Source organism: Bemisia tabaci, chromosome 6 (assembly GCF_918797505.1).
Source record: "Bemisia tabaci chromosome 6, PGI_BMITA_v3".
Lineage (NCBI taxonomy): Eukaryota > Metazoa > Arthropoda > Insecta > Hemiptera > Aleyrodidae > Bemisia > Bemisia tabaci.
Genome location: NC_092798.1, coordinates 39,969,065 through 39,989,156, shown reverse-complemented (window position 1 = coordinate 39,989,156; position 20,092 = coordinate 39,969,065). Strand labels below are relative to the sequence as shown.

The following is a 20,092-nucleotide window of genomic DNA, read 5'->3' as shown; positions in this document are numbered from 1 at the left end:
TCAATGCGCTCAGTAATCATTTATACGACTTTGTAGTAATTAAGCCAATTTTTATCATCACACGTATTTATCATCCTCACCAATTCCAATCAAAAACCATTTTTTTTCAAATTTTTTCGAACAACAGCTGACTTTTTATCGAATTTCTCAGTTTGTCAAAATTTCATCATTTCGTTGGAGTTCCTGATTTTGGAGAACTAAAGCTGCGGAACTATTTGGGTTACACTAGAAGTATGAACATTATAGCATTACCTATTAATTGTTTTATAACATCTGAGGGCTCTCCTGGAGAACTTTTCAACTCTACAAAACTCATTTACAAGGGCATGTGGTTCCGAATACACGGAATTATTTTCCTTCTTTCAAAGATAAAACGATTGTGCTGTTTATATCACATGATAATGATAACTAATTTTCCTTTACAGTTTGTGATAGCTCCTAAGAGTTTAGAAAAAGAGGTCAAGCTACAACTCCCAATAATGATGGCGACATATCCTCTCCGAACAAGTGAAGGCACCTTGTCCAGGAAACAAGGAACTCACTACCCATCCACTCTACCAATTTTCCGCCCTTGGCTGGAGGAAAAAACGTTTCAACTTTAATCCATTTGTGTCTTTCCAGGAGATAGGTTATGAAAGAGAAGTTTCACCTTATTGTCCTAATTCTTTAAAGAAAGAACACACACATGATGCGTCAATTATTTTCCAATCCTGTAAAATTAACACCCAAAAATTCATATCAGATGAGAAAAAATGCATATTACATTAAACAGAACAAAATTCAGTAATGATTGATTTGAATTATAATCCTTTCGAGTTAAATTTCAAAATTTCAATGCTTCTGAAAATTGGGAAATAATTGATTCAATTTAAAGGCTTCCTCATAGAAGCCTGCAACTGGAAGGGAATACCATAGGTTTTGACTGCAACTACTTGTGTTTGTGTTGAAACAGGCCCATCCAGAGACACAACTCCAAACAGTTTTTCTTCTTTGTGATTGTAACTATAGTAACCTCCCTTCCTATCATATTTTGATAAATTAAGAAAATTTCAGATGCGTAAAATACTTTAGCATTGCTGAATGATCCTGCCATTAGATTAAGGTGTAAGCCTTTTAGAATACCACAGTGATTTGAAATAGAATTAGAGAATTATGGATGTTCGATTAGGACGAACGAAACAAGATCTGTTGTTACCAATACTGAATTTTATGATTTGAGCTTGCCTCATGAAACAAGAGCTTTTGCCTTCTTTTCTGATCAAAGTATAAACATCCAGCGAATACTTAAACATAAACTTGACAAAAGAACGAAGTCAGAGGAGTAAAAAAGTCTACAATCTAATTTTTGACCTAACTCATCGCATAAAATATTTTCAACCCTGGAAAAATAATAGACAAGTATTTTTTAACTGAATGTATTGGTTCAACGCTTCTCTCGGAATACATATTTTGCAATTTAAGACGTAATGTTGGTTACAGCAGTTAGTTTTCCTTGAGACTTAGAGTTTTAATGTCGACTAGTTTTTTTGACCAGGATTGAGCAAGAGCTCTTTTTTCATGGAGGTTCTTGAGTGTAAATATATATAGTTATCGCTAAATAAATGAACTGCCTTGATTAGTTATAGATAGTGCTCCAGCAATATTTGTCCTCCGTGAGTTTTTCATTAGTTCTAAATGTTACTTTTCCGCCCATTCATTGTATGATTTAACAAGCCTATCCTTTCTAAACTGTGATTAAATCTGAGATATTCATTGTACAGTCGGAACACAATCGCAAGTCTTGGTGAAATTTTGTTTTCATTTGGTGCTAGTAAAAAATTTTTTAAGATTCTTTCTTCGATGAGATGGGAGTCTAAGTTCAGTTTCCCCCCTTTTTTATTTTTCCTTCTTTTCTTGAAAAAAAAAATTACTTTTTTAATGCTTCAGCAAAGTTACACTACACACGGTGCTCCTTTTTTTTTGCTCTTTTATTGTTCCAATAACTTCTCATTAATTTGTACAATTTTTCCGAATAAATCAAGTCACACTTGCTTATTCATTTCTTGTGCAATAGTAAAACGTTTATGAAGACCTACAAGCAACTAAAAGTATCTTGATTAGAAACATAGATTTAAGAAATTTAGCTCAATTTGTTGTTAGAGTGTAGACATCACGTTAATAATAATAGCAACTTAGGTCAATTTTTTTTTATTACTTTTGTCCCTGGCTACAAAACAATATTACTTAAAAGGATATTTACAATGTATGTACATACATTTACAATTAAAATATTTAACAGAAGTTTTAACTTATTTTGTACATTAATAAATAAAATTTCCTAAAAAAATATGATCATTTTTTATTTATTTCTGATGAAATTCGTTTGACTTAAAAATACCTTCCGTTGGTATGGACTTACCCAGAAAGAATTTTTTTTTGTTCAAACTTACTTATTTCTGCAACGTTACAGATTCTACAAGGCCTGCACCTATCGTCTTAAAGTCTTCGATCAAGGCATCTACATTGAATGTCAAGCTAGAATTTTGCTTATCTCCAGAGGGACATCGTCCATTGAAAAACTTTGCCTGCAACAGAAAATATTTCTTGTATGAGTACATAAGTTAATGAAAATTTTATTTAAAACTTGTAAAAGTGAGACTAAAATCTTTCAAATGTTTAAAACTACAAAAAATCTTGTCCACAAAATTAAAATTTAAAATGTTAAAATTAACAACAATGATCAAGATGACATTTTTTTTGTTGAATGGCAAAGAATAAAGGCTATAAAAATGTACCAATATCAATGTCTTGCAATTAGGCTGTCGCAAGGTACAGGAACAGCCGAAAAAATAGGCATTTTCACGGTACATTCTAGCAAGAAACGCGTTTCCCAAGCTTTCAAAAACTCAAAACAGCTATTCTGCTTGAGCAGAGGATGTTTAAAGTTGAAGTTATGAAGAGAACGTTCTCATGTGAGCCTAAAGCTTATGGTGTCTTATGAGACTATCACCTATAATTCCGACACCTTTTTACTCCTCCCATGTGTATAAATGTTATAATGTATAATGTACAATGTATAATGTATTCTCTTTACGGAGAATCTGTAAATTTTCTTTACTTCCATGCAAACCTTTGAAAATCCATGCTTTTTCAGCGTATCCATTCTTTTTTCTTACAGTAGACACCGTGAGTTTTTTGCGCCCTAGCTAGTTAAGTTAGGAGTCCATGTTGAAGGCAAAGCTCATCAAAAAATCTAATAAACGTAATAAATGGAAACTTTTGTTCTTAAATTCACCACTCTAAAACGAATCTCACCTGTGCTGGCACAAATAGGATGTGTTTCAATGATGTAAATTCGTGAATACAAGTTTCTGTTTTTAACACATTATAACCTTACAAGTTTTACTTGGAGTACTTGTTTCTTACTCTCAGGATTCGAATTTGACATATTTAACCAGAATCTGACATTGCCTGATTTCTTTTCATGGTTTATTTTTTTAATAAAAAAGTTATCATAATTCTGATTTGAAATGTAAATTAGGGAAAATGGATTGAAAAATTGAGGAAATGATGTTATTTGCTGGGTAAGTATAAGACGCTCTTACACTGGGACGCTCTGTGACGCTCAATTGCTACAGAAATCTGTCAAGATTGAGATCTTTCGGAAACTGGCAACTCTCCATCTCTTGGATGTTATTTATCCACCTCCTTACTGTTGTTTGGTTCTCTTTTAAAAATATAGAGCTTGAGATGAAATCAGGCAATGTGAAATGCAGTTAGGCTGATCCTGGTTAAAACCGTGGCACTGATCCATAAAAAAAACGAGGTTCAACTGAAAACATCTAGGATAAACTAAATTGAAAACACTGAAAAATGTGTTCTGAACTGTACGCAACAAGTGGTAGAGTATAGAAAATTAAATTAACTTATTTGGAGTATAAACAACCTGAAATTAGGGTTACCTTAAATTCGCAAGATTCTAGGACGGTGGGCTTTAGGAGAACTCCAATGACACTACCACCATAAGTGTCATGGAAAAATAGTGCAAATTCATCATAGTTTTCCTGAAATTCAGTGAAAGAAATTAGAAAAAACAGATTAAGCATTGCAATTACCAATAAAATTGCTTTAGCATATAAGTTAGATACAAAAGAGGGCAATTATTTTGTGATAAATAATGATAAAACATTAAATGCTCATGAAAGTTCAGTACATACTTCAATTGATAAGCTATGAATTCTATATCACTGCCACTTCACCCTCCGAGCAAATACTAAAATTATTTTGGAGGGAAAATTTTTAACGACAGATTAATGCATAAAAACATATTCAGGATTTATAGAAGCACCAATTCTCATAAGGAAAAGAGAGTTATTCATTTTCAAAAGGAGTTGTTGTGGTAATGACCATATGTAACCATATGAAAAGTCTCTTGGATTCTGATAAAGTTGGAGGAGACTTGGATAGGTTTTTTTTTAGAATATGGTGATAGGATTGGATGGAATGCAGCTGTGCAGAATGCAGTCCAAGATAAGAGAAGTAATGGGCCTGTTGCAAACTTTTGCTAGAGCAAAAATAAAAGTTGTTTCCTATAGATAATGACTCAAAACTTACGATGAGCGCATCAGCAAAGTCTGAAATGCACTCATAACTTCACAATCTGCGTGAGAAACTTGCGGTTTTTTTTTAACTTCCCGCTTCAAAAACAATACTACAACACAGGTGAACATTTTGTTAGAGGAGTTGCTCCATCGTCAGCAATATTTATCGTGACCGACGCTTGCGCAGTTCCCCGCGTAATTCAAGGAGAGTTCAAGGTCAATCAAGGCGGGCGCGGAAAATATGAACGTAAACACGCCGATTGTCATCTGGTCTAATCCTGTTCAGGTGTTATCTCGTCCCATCGCATGTACGACTCCTCCAACAAAATGTTCACCTGTGTCATAGTATCGTTTTTGAAGGGGAAAGCTCAAATAACCGCAAATTTCTTACGCAGATTGTGAAGTTATGGGTGCATTTCAGACTTTGCCGATGCGCTCATCGTAATTTTTGAGGCATTATCTATGAGAAACAACTCTTAGTTTTGTTCTGGCAAAAGTTTGCAACAGGCCCATTGTATTAGGATAGAACCAAATTTTTTGAGAAAAGAGGGGGATCTGCTTGTTGTGGATTATTCTATTTTTTTACTGACAGAGCTGATGGACAAAAATTGCTATTATGACAGGAACAGTTTTAGAATCTTTGACTTACCCTAAGTTCTTTAAGGAAACACTGAGCTGGATCAAAATCCGATATAGGTAGTTTTGAGGAATTAGGAGCCTGTAACTGGTGCTTAGAGATATTTGTTGGAGCGTCAATGGCATACCACTGACGAGGTAACATGCTCACTTTTAAACGTATGACAATATTGTAAGCATCCAGAGGAGGAACAAATAGACCCTAAAGAAAAAAAGAGACAGAAATAATTAATTACATTATTCATTCATCTATTGATAAGAAATAAACACAAAAAGACAACAACACAACAAGACAACAAAGACACAAAAAGACACACAAATTTCTAAATTTTTGGACAAGATTTTCAGAGATGTTTTTGAAAGTGTAAAGAAAAACCACACACAAGTTGGTGGAATATTGATTACCAGGCATTCTTCAAAAAAGAAAAATGTAACAGAAAGACTGCAATATTGCAGAGTGAGACATTTTGATGGTGTAAGTCGGCAATCACATAACTCGGTTTGCGACGTCGCAGACTTCCTGCCATATTTTATTTTTCAAACGGAAAACTACTCAACAGCAATTCTTTAAAACTGCCGTAATTTTTCTTCTCTGTGCAAAGAAAATTCTGCATAAACTTCAAGGAATGATGTCAATTTGTTCTCCCTTAAAAAAATAACATAGAGGCGGAGATGTTCAGACACCGCAAACGAGATATGTAATTGCCGACTTACACCGTCGACTTGGTTTTGTAATTTCATCATCAATATGATACATACCGCTACTTCAAGCGAAGCATCCATCATTAAAAGGTTTGTCTCAAACTTTTGAAGTGCTTGGGAGGCAAGCTTCACAGTTCTGATGAAGATTACTGGTGAAGGACTGTCTTTACTCCAGACGGTACCACTTTCATCGTATGGAGTAAATATCACCAGCGGTGGAAACGAATCACGCTCTTCACGGAATTTCTTCTCTAGTTCGACAACAACGTTCGCTGCAACAAAAATTTTCTGATTAGGTGACTTTAGACTGAGGCAAATTTTCTTACGCTAGACTATGACTACATATACCAGAAACTTGGCTTTTAACATTGGTGGATCATTGTTCTTCTTACATTAGTTCCATCGGATTCAAGATAAAACCAAACTTTTGCTGCAGACGGATGAAAAACTGAGTTAACAAACCTGGCATTTCAGAATTGAAGTTGACGACCAAGGGCTCTGTGTTCCAGTCAGTCTGAGATAGCAACGCCAGAAACCTGAGGAAGACGGTCTGCGGATTGAACGCAGGTGAGTGTGGATGAGGAGAAGTGTATGAAGAGGCAACTAATAATTCAGCGATGATTGAAGGAAAATGGAAATCATCCAATAATTGACTGTTCAGCCATCTTTTAGCAAGAGCACACGCAGGCCCAAAGGAGGGATATTTTAAGTGCAATCTGAAATGAAAAAAATATTGGATGAAGAATTTCTCAGGTTGAACCTTCCACAGATAAAAAGAAAAAGTTAAAACAAGGAGCTTTACCAAATTCTTGAGGGTCTTTGACCTCATGCAATTTTGACCAGTTCATCTTGTCTCTCTTCCGAGCTGTACACAATCTTGTGAAGTGATAAAGCTATTACCAACAGCATGATTTTCAGAACTAATTACAAAACTGTATTTAATATGTTAAATTCATAGTTCTTGCACTTACTATTATAGTCCATTTTATTAGACAAATGGGAATCATTAATTGCTCAATTTCATTTGCACAAAGGTTTGACAATTTGCTGTCCATGTATAGAATGACATTATGAATGTTGATAGAATATTTTACGCTTCCTAGACTTTAGTTCGATTCTGGCTTTACCAATTAACCAACCGATATGCAGTATAAAAAAATGATGGACAATAAAAATTAGAGCTCCAAATATATACTTTCTTACAGATTCAGTTTCAAGCATATTTTTGTACATAGAGGATTGAAGGGTGAAGTAGTCTTAAGATGGCTACTAAAACCACTTGAGGGTTAAGGAATAAAAAAATACTTTCTGTGAGGACCATAACATACCCATGCAGAGCACTAGTAATTTGAGGTAGATGGACGAGGTTGCGTTCCAGTTCTAAGGATTCTTCAGTATCATGATATTCAATCAAGTCCTCTTCATTGCGACGACGTTTCAGCAACGTTACTTCACCTGAATAGAAGATTTTCAACCGGAAAACAAAGCCATCCTATGAAAACCAAAGAATAATTGTTGACCGAGTTAGCATTTCATTGATTTTCATATACTCTTCTTACACTGCTACATAGTCCTTTAGTAACCATTTTCAATAATCTGATCTTTGATTTAAAAAATTGAGTAAGTTTGGGCTCCCCTAGCCCACTACCTATATCTTAAAATTACCAATACATGATTGCGGACTGCCCATTGATAAATATAGCAAGTCACTCAAACAGCAAACTGACTTTGCGACGCCCAAATGCCATATCCATATGTATCTGTTGCACCAAAAGTCATTTGGCAACTAATATTTCTAGATCTCTTTGTGCAATCTCAGGCTGCTATACCTTCACAGAATGTACCTGTCGCTTTCTCCTTGGAAGAACCCGATTCAAAACTTGTTGAGACCAGGGTGTCTACTAAAACAGGCTGGCCAAAATCAGTACTTGCACAGTACTTTTTCAGTTCATTCCCAAGAATTTCAGTACCTTTTTAATAAAAAATTCATTACTTCTTCAGTACTTCCATTAAACGAAATTCTGAAAATTTTAAAAATTTGAATTTCTTGATAAAATTGCGACAAAAATGAAAAAAAAATGAAAATTATTCTGGACCATCATGTAGAATTTCCGCACTTTTTCAGTACTTGCGGATCGCCCTTAAAAAATCAGTACTATTTCCGGAAATTCTGGACTTGCAGACACCATGGAGAAAACCTCTCTTCCAATGTTTTTGGCACATGTCCGTACGTCACAAACTGCCAGGAAATGAAGTCATGCATGGTGTTACTTTCAACTTTACTTACCTCCCAAATCTTGTCATTAGTGACATAGATGCTGGCAAATTTTCACCAAAAATCCATTTCAGTTGCTCTCAGAACATCTAACTACCTGATACTCATGAAAATTCAATTCTTGTAAAACCCAAAGATGATAGCCTCAGTGCCTATCAGACTGAATTGCTCCTTGATTACACATCTTATGTTCTTACCTTAATGACAGACAAATATTCTGGATATGGCTGACAGACCAGCCGATGAACCACTCGTAAAAGTTCCGCCAACTTGACGTAAAATGCTGCTTTGATTCTCCTCACAGCTGCGATATCATCTGGCCATTTTCCACTTCCAATAAGATGTATGACACCTGATTCAGGAATGAAATGAAATGAAATTTAACAATGAGTCTCAAAACTAAAATGCACTTGAAAATTAAACTTAACTTAAAAATTTTAAACATTGATTTACCAAAGGTATTTCTTAACCTGGGACACCAGATCTCAATTTATCCACGTCTTGAAAATTTGCACAAGTTTTTTTTAAACACTAAATTGATTTAATGTGGACGTACTATAATGATCAAATACAAAAACAGAAAAATTATGAGGTCATTCCGGAGAATGAGATGACTGCGTAGCACATTGAAATAGATCACAGATTTACTGCACTTAAAAAATTTGGAGACTTCATTTTGCTGCGAAATGATGTGGTCAAAAAAAGAAGCTAAAAAAGCTTCAAGTCTACTATGTTACAGGAAATTCACTAAAAATTCTTAGAAAATTAAAAAAAATCTAGTATTTGATCAACCGGTTTACTCGATCTTTTGTGGTCAAAACTTAGTTGTGACTGTCTCCCCCTTGAGTTTTAATTCATTACTTAATATGGAATGAGATGTCATGGAATGTAATACAAAATGTTGAAAATTTAAGGGGCCCGTGAAGAAGTGTCTCACCCTCTGCGGTAAATTGTAGACCAGACTAAACTAGTACTGAATTCCAGTCAGATTTTGGGCCAGGCCTGACATTTAACTAAGCAAACTTGCGAGTCAATCTTAGGCCTGGCTTGACGTTCAATCAGAATTCACAAATAATTTTGTCCAGTCTTGCCTGACCGCAAAGGGTCTAGCAAAACCATAAAAAAATCAACTTAGCCTACCATCAATTGCAGGAATGTAATTGGTGCACTTGTTTAGTTCCAAGCCATTGAAAATAACACAACCCTCGTTGACAGTTGTGACAGCAGGGTTAGGCGATAAAGTCTGAGCTAATGGAGGAAAAACGTCTGCATAGCGGAACACCGGAGAAGTGCCGATCAGGGTGCTGATATCTAGTGGTAGGTTCTTCAAACTTCGTAATTGCTTCCCTAACTGATCAAAAGCGCTCATTACCTGCAGACAAGCTTCTTCCCCAGTTCCATACTTGAAACCATGTGGAATAAACTGGAAGAAAACATCATAAAAATTATCAATGAGCACTTAAAATTTTTTTTTTTGAAAAGACCGAATTGTTGAGGTGATTTAGAATTTTATAATTTATGAAACGTTCTTTTGTAAGGAAGTTAGAGAAAGAATTCCAGATTTTTACTGTACGTACATGTCATCAGCTATTTTAACACAGTAAATTAATTCACAAAAAAAAAATTCCAGTATTGTTTTTAAACACTCATCTGATAAATTGCAGCATTTATCCAGCGAATACTTCCCTGAAGTTGCAGGAAAGATGTGATGGAACATTCTTGGTCCATACAAACATTTATATTTATGTATATTTGATACTTGACTGGGCTATCGATTTGTTCAATCAGTGGAATATCAAGATCGAAGAAAATTAGAGGTAACAATGACCCAGAATTGGAAAAATAAGGTAGCAAAACTGAAAAGTTGGTTTACCTGATTATTATCGAGAAAGTTTTCTGTTTGATTGCTAACATACTGATACTGGGGCATCTTCAGATTCAATTTGAAGTCCAGCAGGTAGGTGAGCATGTGCTGAGTGGTAATCCGTTTTTCTTTGAGAGGAGCATTGTCTTCAGCCCAGATAGTTGCTTCGCAAACTGTACCATCACGAAACCGTCGCAGCTCTGATTTGCTTCCCCAAAATTGTCGGAAACCCTTGGCCTGAAAAAAACAGCATTCATGATTGGTCAAATTGGTTGAAAACACCTGAATGTATGGCAACTTTTAAGTGTTAAAATAACTGCAGATTCTATGAACCTGTGCCTGAGGCTAATCTTTTTTCCCTGTAAAATATTGGGAGGCATATTCACTTAAATGTACTTGGGGAGTGAAAAAATTAAATAGAGTACCAAACATTGTTGGAATTAATCCATAAAAAATCCAAGTACAAAAAAGAAAGCTAAAATTTCTGTCCTAAAATTTAAAATAATCAACTTCTAAGTTATGCTACCTCATCCAAGTCAGAATCCAAAATCTTCGTTTTGATAATTTAGAAGAAAGAGAAAAATCAATTAAAACGTAAAAACTCTAGTCTTTTTGATGGTATCTCTTGATAATGCTCTATTTTATAGATTCTTTACTCTAGGTAAGTGCTATAAAATCACCGAACAAACTAAAATTCAATAGAATCAATTAACCAAGAAAACAAGTCAGAAAGCAATGATAATGTCTGGAATAGACATACCTCTGGTACATTAGCATCAGGACCTTTTTGCAAAACACTGAATGCTGTCTCTGAATTCAACATCAGACCAACTAACACAGAGATAGAATCTTGGATGGAGGATGGTTTGGATTTGATCGACCACTTCAGAGGTGCAGGCTGAGTTTGAATGCCGATTTGAGAGACACGATCACCGAGACCATTCTCTACGAGTGAAATGATGAGAGACGTGAACTGTCTTATAACATTTTTGGTGCTGTCAAGCTGTTTCTCTTGAGGACTGTGCTTACGTATTACACTTCTCATAAAAGACAAATCTCGAAAACTAGAAAACAGAGAATGAGTGTCAGATTAGTAAAGAGAATGGAAAATGAACGCTGTTGATTGAAAAATAGAGGATTATTGTGAGGCTACTTTAAGATTTGGATGGCATCGACCAGAATAAGCCTAACTGTATCAGATATTGCTTGATATTCTACCAGATCTTATTTTATTGGAAGAGAACTTAGCTACATGGTGCCTTGAAATATTTTTGGTTTATTCTACATACTTTCAGTGAAATTATAGAGATTTTTTGAAAGGTTGCATTGCGTACATTTCCTGTTAAAGACAAGAGAGGAAGTTAGATACATGAAATGCAAAGCAGTCTTTGGGTAATTGGACTCCATTTTGCAGTTAGGAACTGCAATTTCTGGCTCAACCATAAAAATACTTATGTGTGCAGGGGAATTAATGGTACATACAAGTTATTTCTAAACTGAGCCAGAAATTGTAGTTCCTAATTGCAAAATGTACTCCAATTGGGAAAGTCGTACAATTTTTGCGATTTGGATGAAAATGAGTTTAATAGTTTCAACTTTCCAAAATTAAATTGAGTTTCATAGCTCATGGCATGCTTGAAGTTACGCTGAAGGCTAAAATGTAGAGGAAAGAAAGTTTACTCTAGAGTATGTTTTGTATAAAGTCACTAATATTTCAATTTTTTAAGAATGGTGTCTACTTTCTTGATTGACTTGAGGATTCATTTGTTCCCAGAATGCATACAAATTTGAAAGGTCTCAGAAAAATTTTGCAATTCAATATTCTAAGCTTCAATCACATAATTAAGTAAAAAAAATTCAGAAAGACTTGACAGAATTTGATGAGGAGTTGAAACATTAGTGCGCTTCCTAGTGATGTAATAAAATTTTAGTTTATCATAGCACCATCATTTGAATTGATATTTTCAATAAAAACTCACTGAATCACATTGTCATAGTGTTGCAAGAATGAAATGGGAACCATAAATAATGATTGAAAACTGTTTACGCTGGAGTTGTCTAAAGTTTCCAAAGCTAAGGCACTTTCACGTTTGACCTGTAAAAATAAACAACTTAATCAGTCAAAAAAACACAGTAAAATAATAACATAATCCTGAGAGAGGCTACTGCAAGATAAAAAAGATCAAAGACAAAAATGACTGGGCAATTATCTTGAAACGTTTTAGTTTTTTTACATAATTTTTTGTCTTTGATCTGTTATATTTTGCAGCCGCCTTTCCCTGGATAAAGAGGCTGGAAAAATGTGTAACTTTGAATTACAGATAAGTCCTCAGAGAGTATTTTGTTCATACAATATGCTGAGAAGAATTATACCCATAAAATATTTAGTTTTTCGACCGATTCACAGGTACATTGGGGAAAAATGAGGAAAGAAGGTAATGTTTTGACTCTTAAAGGGGGAGAAAAACTTGCTTGGATCATACCTTTAAATAAACAGTCTTGCTTAAACTTGAGCAAATGTTGTGTAATCCAGTTAAATCAATAAATACAACTTCAAATGCTGCATGAAAATCAGAAATACTAGGTACTGAGGGCCCTTCTGGTTCACTCTTCACGGCAGGTTGCAAAGAAATACCCTCAGTTGTCCAATTTGCTTGACCTAAAATCAACAAAAGAATAGGTTAGACTGCATTCATAAAATAGAGATTTGAATCCTTGAAAATCATGAAAATATCTATGAATAAAAGTTAAAGCCATGTTGCTTGTATACAATGAAAACGGTTCGAAGCTACGGATGATGAGAAAAGTATGTCTCCCTTCCTCTGATCTATCTTACTCTTAATACCTCAGCACACATAGGCGTTTTACATCAAGTTTCTCAGTGTTTGATCAGCAAGACAGGTGCAAAACGTTTATTGTCACGCAGCATTTTAGAGGCTTTTTACTGAGCGTTAGAGCACGGCCTTGCTTAGTGGGCTCCCTCTTTCTGGTTTAGTTGGCGTCAAATTATGGTTAAAAATACATCTATAACAATTGTAAAAATCACTTTAAAAAACCAGAATGGTATGCTCTTTAAATAAAAATTAGGATGAAAAATATGTACGAAACACTTACTTAAAACAATCCACACATTACGCAGAATTTGGTAACTGCTCATAAATTTATTGAGTCTTCGAATTTGAAAGAGATAGACTAGAAACATTGACATCATGTAATTGCTGAACGAACCAACTCCCTGAAACACATCCAGGCTCGAAATTACATCAACCATCACTTTGCAAATTAACTTGCTTTTTTCAATTGTCAATCATTTTAAGCATCATTACGGGGATATTAGTATATTCTTCAGAGGATTTGAGTCGTTATTTCACCCATCTTATGGAATTTCTGGGTTGAATGGCAAGTAGATATAAAAATAACTGGAAGAGGTATCTTCACTACACTGAAAAATATAGAAACTATTTATATTAAAGTGGAAACTCTTTGTGAGTACTTCCTAGAGGGTAAAAATATGAAAAAGAAGATGAATAGGAGAACCAGAGTGAAAGTTTAAGGCCATAACTGTATTTCACTCGCCTTGACTTTATTTTTGCATCAAAAGTTATTCAAGAAAAGGTGATACCTGGAAAAGTTGACACTGAAAGCTGAAATCCTCGAATTAGGGAAACATCTATTGAATAAATGCAATTAATTGAATAGGGAACAAGAAAATTAGAAGTTTTAAGAGCATGCCAAGGCATAAAATTTTATGCTTTCCGTGTTAAAATGCCTCCAAAAAGTATGAAAACTCACAAAACACCAAGCGATGGTATTAAATCTTGATACTGGATTAATCAAACATTTCACATACTGAGATTTTCCTGGAAAATATGACAGAGAAAGAGCTCTTTGAGTTCCCTCATCATTTTTAGATAGGAGGAAAAAGTGCAGGCTTGGTTCAATATATCTTATGATAAACAAATTGTAAGTCACACACCTCATTAAGTTTCCGTTGTCTCAACCAGATCTTCAGCAGACTCATGGCATCTTTGAATTTTGGGTTCTCTGTAAATATCTTTTTTCTGAGAATTTCATTGCTGAGAGTAACCATATCTTCTAAAATACTTGAATTGTAAAATGGGGTTGCTGGTTCATCCTCTGTAAATAAATAAATATAAATAAAATTGACAATAAGAAACTGAACTTTTTGACAAATAAATACATACATGTTAAAGCATCATATCCAAGTGGGCGTGGCGTGAATTGCGATGTATCGATTGTTATGTGCCCATTTAAAAAATCTTATGGTGTAAAGAATCGATTATTCAGGTGTTCGCTGCAAACAACCCCTGTTTATTGGATGCCTTTTCCACAGGTTATTAAATGGCATAACAATCGATTATATCGGCAACGCACGCCACTTGCCACTGCTCATTTTAGTACTATAAAAATAGTGACTGCAATGATGAAAGAGGCTTAACACGAGGGATTTGCTGCAAAAATATCTAAAACTTTCTCATTAACTTAAACATCATGCAGATAAAAGAGAGAAATCAAATCGTTTTTTGTGTTCTCTATGTAAGTGTTAAAGTAAAATTACACAACGGTTGTGGTTTCATTGCGAAGATTATTTTGATGGTTGGGCAAAAATGCTTCCTTTTTTCTGGGGTTTTTGATTGTTTTGTTGTATTGTGATTTGATTTTTGTTTTGAAATGATGAGTTTTTTTTTGTTTTTTGATTTTGATTTTTTTTTGTTTTTGTTTGAATTGATTGAATTTTTGACGTTCTTTTGAATTTGTGTCTGCCTTTTTGTTGTGAGGCTTTTTTTTTTGTGAACTCTGTTTGGTGATTGTGCTTGCATTTGATTGTCTTTTGCTCTTCTCATTAACTTAAACATTATGCAAATAAAAGAGAGAAAGCACATTGTTTTTTTGTGTTCTCTTTGTAAGTGTTAAAGTAAAATTACACAAAGTTGTGGTTTTATTGCGAAGAATATTTTGATTGTTTGAGCAAAAATGCTTCCATTTTTCTGGAAGGATACGTAGAATTTCTGATAATGCAATGATCAGATGAATAAATGGGAAGACAAGCTCACACTTCTGTTAAAATTGCAAATTTTCACAAGAAATTGATAGGATTTGCAAGTTTCTTGCAAAATATCGGAGAAATTTGAGTTTCCTTCGCAAAATCGCGGCAAGTCATGAATAAAGAATCAAAAAAGGTCAGATTCCACTGTTTCTGCATCAAAATAAAAAGGAAAAAAACTTTTTCGTTTTTTTATTCAACTATCTTTGGGCATGCATGAAAAAGTGAATTACTTTGATCTAATGATTGTTCATATTTCATTTAAAAATCATCCTTTTGTGAAATCTTCATTCTGAAGTTTGTAAATACAAATCAAATCATGAGTTGATTATCAGTAAAAGAATTATAAGTTGAGCAACGGGAAAATAATTTTCGCCTACTGTATTGAGCATTCTGATGGTGTTTAAGAACCCATGGTTCAACTCAAAATATTACTATAAACTTGCATAGCCCCAGAGCCAAAATGCATGCAGTCATGGGATAAACCACTTTTTAACACCTGCATCTACTAGGTCTAATAACTCATCCAAATTATAAATTAATACATGCAGTGTACGACCTTACACAACTTAAAAGAAAGACTATAAAGATAATTTTGAAATGTATACCTTCATTTACTTCTTTATCCAAGAACCATGAGGATTTGATATTGTTCCTGTTGGGTGCCAATTTTGTTGGTTTGCACATACTCATACTAACAACACAGTGAATGTAGACAGTGATCTTGTTGCCGAGACTCCCGCATGGTTTTACCACTAGAACTGGCTTTGTAAAGTTATGATTTTGGAGCGTAAAATGCATGTCTTCATTTACGATGGTTGAATTGGACAAAAGGGCATTAGCAATATGACAAAGGTAAAGGCTTCTCTTACGATGATACCTCTCATTTTGATGGTCTTTCTTGCCAAAAATAATCTGAAAAAAGACAGAAATTAATATGTGATGACAAAAATTTTTGACAACTGCCATTTTTAATATCCGCCACAAACTGCCTGGTAACCGAGTTGACAAACATGCGTATTTCTTGTGACACGAAAGTACTCAATTTATGACTTGCAGATAACAGCACTTTTACAGAGTGCGTTAAATCTTCTCTTCATTTTCTTTTTAAGAGTAATCAAGATAGTGATCCAGACCTCTCTCCCCATTTTACATGTATGACGCAATGCTGGACAGAGATGTACCAATTCTTGTTGGTGGTGCATCATGCTCTGCAATAAGACGATTGATCTGACATTTAAACCTATAGAAAAGGATCAATTGTCAGTGTGTTTGTAACAAATACTTTAGTAATTAATTCTTTACCATAAATATGAACAGAAAAATATTAATATTTGATGATTTACTTGTCGTTCTTCATCAGTTTTCTTGACACAGTTTGGCTCTCCTATTCTTTTAACTTTTTTTTTCACAACAATGGGAATTTGGGTCGAGGTATAATACTGAAACCTAGCTCTCCTGTTCCTTTCGTAGCATTACATAATGCAGCTCTGATTCTGTTTTCTTAGGTTTAAACAAATTTTTACGTCGATTGGAAACAAAAATTCATGTGTATGTGTAAGTCGCTTTTACTACGCTCTAGGGCGCTCTACGACGTCTACCCACCACAGGAAAAAAAATTCATACCTGTGGAATTTGAACCGCTAAATCAATGGCTATAGTTGATCCTAAGAAGTAACCCAGACTGTACGACCCAACTACTTCTATTTTACTGGGCTTCTTGAACGCAAATTCTTCTTCAAGTTCAACAGCATTCAGTTTGATTGGCGGTCTGATCTTCTTTTCCTTCAACCAGCTCAACTCTGACACCTAAATGAATTTTAGTTAGAAAGAAAGCACTTTAAGTCTAATGCAAGTTTGGAGCAAAATTGAGGAATGAGAAGTTATTTGAGAAATCTAACGCTTAAAATTGCAGTCTTTTATGGTACAAGAATATTATACATTTATATCAATCCACACATATTGGATATTTTTTATAGAAAGGCAAAGAGAAAATATGATGACCAGGAGGATAAATCGTCTCTAAAAACCAAGAGACTTTTAACCCCCTAAACTGACAGAACTGCAAACTTGCAAGTTGCAATACAAGAAAAAAGAAATGATAACTTTTAAAAAAGTCCATTTGAATTCCTTAGGAGACGATGAGATGAGTAAGAAGTTTGGATTTTGTATTGGTCAATCGTTCAGATGGTTCATCAGGCTTTTGAGGTAGATCGACCATCATCAATCGATCATAGTAGAATACTTAAACTTGCTTCTCTTGCTTACTCAATGCATGACGAGTGCCTCCGAATCGAGAAACAAGTCAAGCAAGAAGCTTGAAGGATTCTTGTCCGGCAGATCATAGTTTCTTATTCTTTTTCTCCATTTTTTGAAGTAAAAGTTAAACATTCCTTTTCAAAACCGCTGTGAAGAGGCTACACATGGTTTAGTTTCTTTTTTGCAAATCTATTTTCCAGAAATGCATGTTGCTATGTGATTAGCAAGCAAGAGTCACCATAGCAGTTAATGAGTGCAGATTGCAGTTGATGAAAATTTAAATTAAATTACGGAAAATAATTGACATGATACCTTTGTTGGGTCTGTTTCTTCAATATTCCAAAGAATGGTTTTTAACTGCTTCAACCAAGTTTTTGTTTTGTCTAGAACAGCATCCTTAGGCTTAGATTCTTTCAGAGTTTCTTCAATTTGAAGACGAAATAAATTGGAGTGAAACAAATTCTCTGTTTCTCGAAGACGATTTAACTCTGCTGCAGTTGGGGGTCTGATTCTTTTAGGCACTTCTGATTCTGTTTTTGTTTTCTTGCTAGAATCTGGAACCTCTCCTTCATCAGAGACCTGAGAATATAAAAAATTACTTAAGACATTTTTTTAAATGTAAAATAAATGCAGTAAAAACATCAAAACTATCACAGGCACTGATTTTTTGTATCAGCTTTGATTCTTGACTTTCTTGCAACAACAAAATTTTGACATACATACTTACAACGACTTGTAATTATTGAGCCACTAGAAGACATACCTCCTAATTAATTTACAAATTCTAAATTCAATGTGCCTGCTTAACACTTACCTACTCACTAAAGTGTCTTCACGATCAAGGAACTTTTCTATCAAAGCCATTTACATTTGCCATCAACCTTCTACGACTAATTTTATACAAGATGAGATGGGATAGAAATTTGGATGGATTCAAAAAAAAAAAAAATCCAATTGTGCACAATGGGTCAGTTGAGCTAGTCACAGAATCGTGTTTTCATGATTGATTCATGTAGATTAGCTAAAAATAATAAGATCTGTCCAAACCGCAACTTTCTGCGTTCAATATTAAACACGATTCTGTATAAAAAACTAAAGTAAGGACATGCATAGTAAAACAATTTATGAACACACCTGACTAAATTTACGCTTCCCTTCTTGTGTTGATGCGGAAGCCTCTTCCGAGTTTTCCTCAACTTCACTTTCTTCTCCTGAAGGTTCATCTTCTGATTCATCAATTGATGCCTCATTATTCAATAGTTGGGTCATTATGATGAGATGGCGTCAACCTGAAAAATGAGTAGATCCTCTTTAAGTATAAACTGTGGAAATTTTTTTAACAAGAGCGATAGGTTGCCTCTCAAGTACAGTTGACCCACTGTATTTGCCAATAGGTAGGTTAATCTTACACCAAAAAAGATAAAGCAGCATGTTTTGAGCAACTCTTCGATTAATTCTGATGCAGATCAATTTAATCTATCCTAATATATACCATAGAGGGAATGTAGTTTGAGAATACCATTGAACAACATGAATACTATGTAGGATGATTAGAAATTAAAGCAGAAAAATCTGAGGATAAATGTATTAGTACATTCAAACAATGGCATAAGAAAGTACAGATTACTCACATACACCCCTCTATGGGTCAAGAGGAATGATATACTTAGTGACAAATAGTACCATTGAAACCTGAATTTCTAATGTAACACCTTGATTTTTAATGTAAACAAGTCCAGCATAAGTCCCACCAAATTGCGCTTGATACTGATCCTGATGTATAAAATAATTTAATTTAGTGTGAATATAAAAATTACACACTTTCCTATGACAGATATTATGACGTGCCCGGTTCAGCATCAGGAAATACACACTAATTAACCAGCGTACACGCACCTACATAATTGATGCTGCTCTTCACTTTGTACTCATGGACTAATAAAGTAACTAAGGCTCATTTTTAAAATCTGAAATTTGATTTAGTTCATCCTCATAAGATGATGAACCAAGTTTTTGCAGTCACTTCAATTTAGAATGACATACAATTGACAGAGACGGATAATGATCATCATGAGACTGTCTTGGATGACAAGAACATTTACGCCTCCTCAGAATGCGGAAGCCGCTTGTGAATTGAATTCAATGCTAGCCATAAATGAGACTAGGAAATCAATGCAATAAAAAACAGAGAATATTTACACTGCGAACAATGAATGAAACAGAGACAGTGATCAACTCGTAAAACTTCATTACTGACTGAATGCAGTGTGGTGTAGCGTACCTTGAAATAAAAAAGCAAGATCTTCAGACGATGAAACTACAGCAAAAAACGTAACGAAACGGAATGTAAAAATTGAAGAATTCAAAAGAAAAGCACAATCATGAGAGTTGTTTGGAGTGGAATATATTTTGAAAACTATGACTGCACACGCTCAAATCCTAACCTCAAAATCTTCGGCGATTCATGGTGAGGCACCGTTGGCGCACGAAAGTCATCGCAGAGGGGTCACGTTTGAAAAAGCAGTGCGAAATTTGAAATTGCGGACAAGCTTTGGCAAAATCCGCACTGAATTGAAAAGTTCGTTTAGTTTTAAAATAGATCATCATATTTTGACGTTGCTTTCGTGTAATCTCTCTTTCAATAGAAATCCCCCTCGTGCAGTCTTTATTTAATTTCGAAATGACCCATAAAAAAGTGCAATGGAAAAAAT

General features: G+C 34.5%; 2 protein-coding genes across 2 annotated transcripts in view; one reads left to right on the top strand and one right to left on the bottom strand.

Moving 5' to 3' along the window:
* Positions 1-2,328, top strand: part of Vdup1 (arrestin family protein Vdup1) — a 35,216-nt gene extending 32,888 nt beyond the window's left edge. The window contains exon 6 of the mRNA XM_019050746.2: positions 426-2,328. Within this exon, the coding sequence (XP_018906291.1) occupies positions 426-602 (177 nt within the window). The 3' untranslated portion in view covers positions 603-2,328. The remainder of the gene's footprint in view (positions 1-425) is intronic.
* Positions 2,174-19,837, bottom strand: Mat89Ba (nucleolar protein 6 Mat89Ba). Its single transcript, XM_019050735.2, has 19 exons — positions 19,663-19,837; positions 18,516-18,670; positions 17,694-17,960; positions 16,749-16,931; positions 15,731-16,037; positions 14,034-14,194; positions 13,172-13,292; positions 12,541-12,716; positions 12,037-12,152; positions 10,818-11,121; positions 10,067-10,294; positions 9,334-9,616; positions 8,391-8,545; positions 7,247-7,410; positions 6,381-6,634; positions 5,976-6,190; positions 5,230-5,418; positions 3,942-4,043; positions 2,174-2,564 (listed from the first exon to the last, which is right to left on the bottom strand). The coding sequence occupies exons 2-19, from the start codon at positions 18,648-18,650 to the stop codon at positions 2,430-2,432; spliced, it is 3,495 nt and encodes a 1,164-aa protein (XP_018906280.2). The 5' UTR covers positions 18,651-18,670; positions 19,663-19,837; the 3' UTR covers positions 2,174-2,429.
* Between the last annotated feature and the right edge of the window lie 255 nt (positions 19,838-20,092).

Coding starts and splice junctions, on each gene's coding strand:
- Mat89Ba (XM_019050735.2), bottom strand. CDS start 18,650: ATGACCCAACTATTGAATAATGAGGCATCAATTGATGAATCAGAAGAT. Junction 16,932..17,693: donor AAGAAACAGACCCAACAAAG/GTATCATGTCAA, acceptor AAATTCATTTAG/GTGTCAGAGTTGAGCTGGTT. Junction 11,122..12,036: donor CACTATGACAATGTGATTCA/GTGAGTTTTTAT, acceptor TCTGTTTTCTAG/TTTTCGAGATTTGTCTTTTA.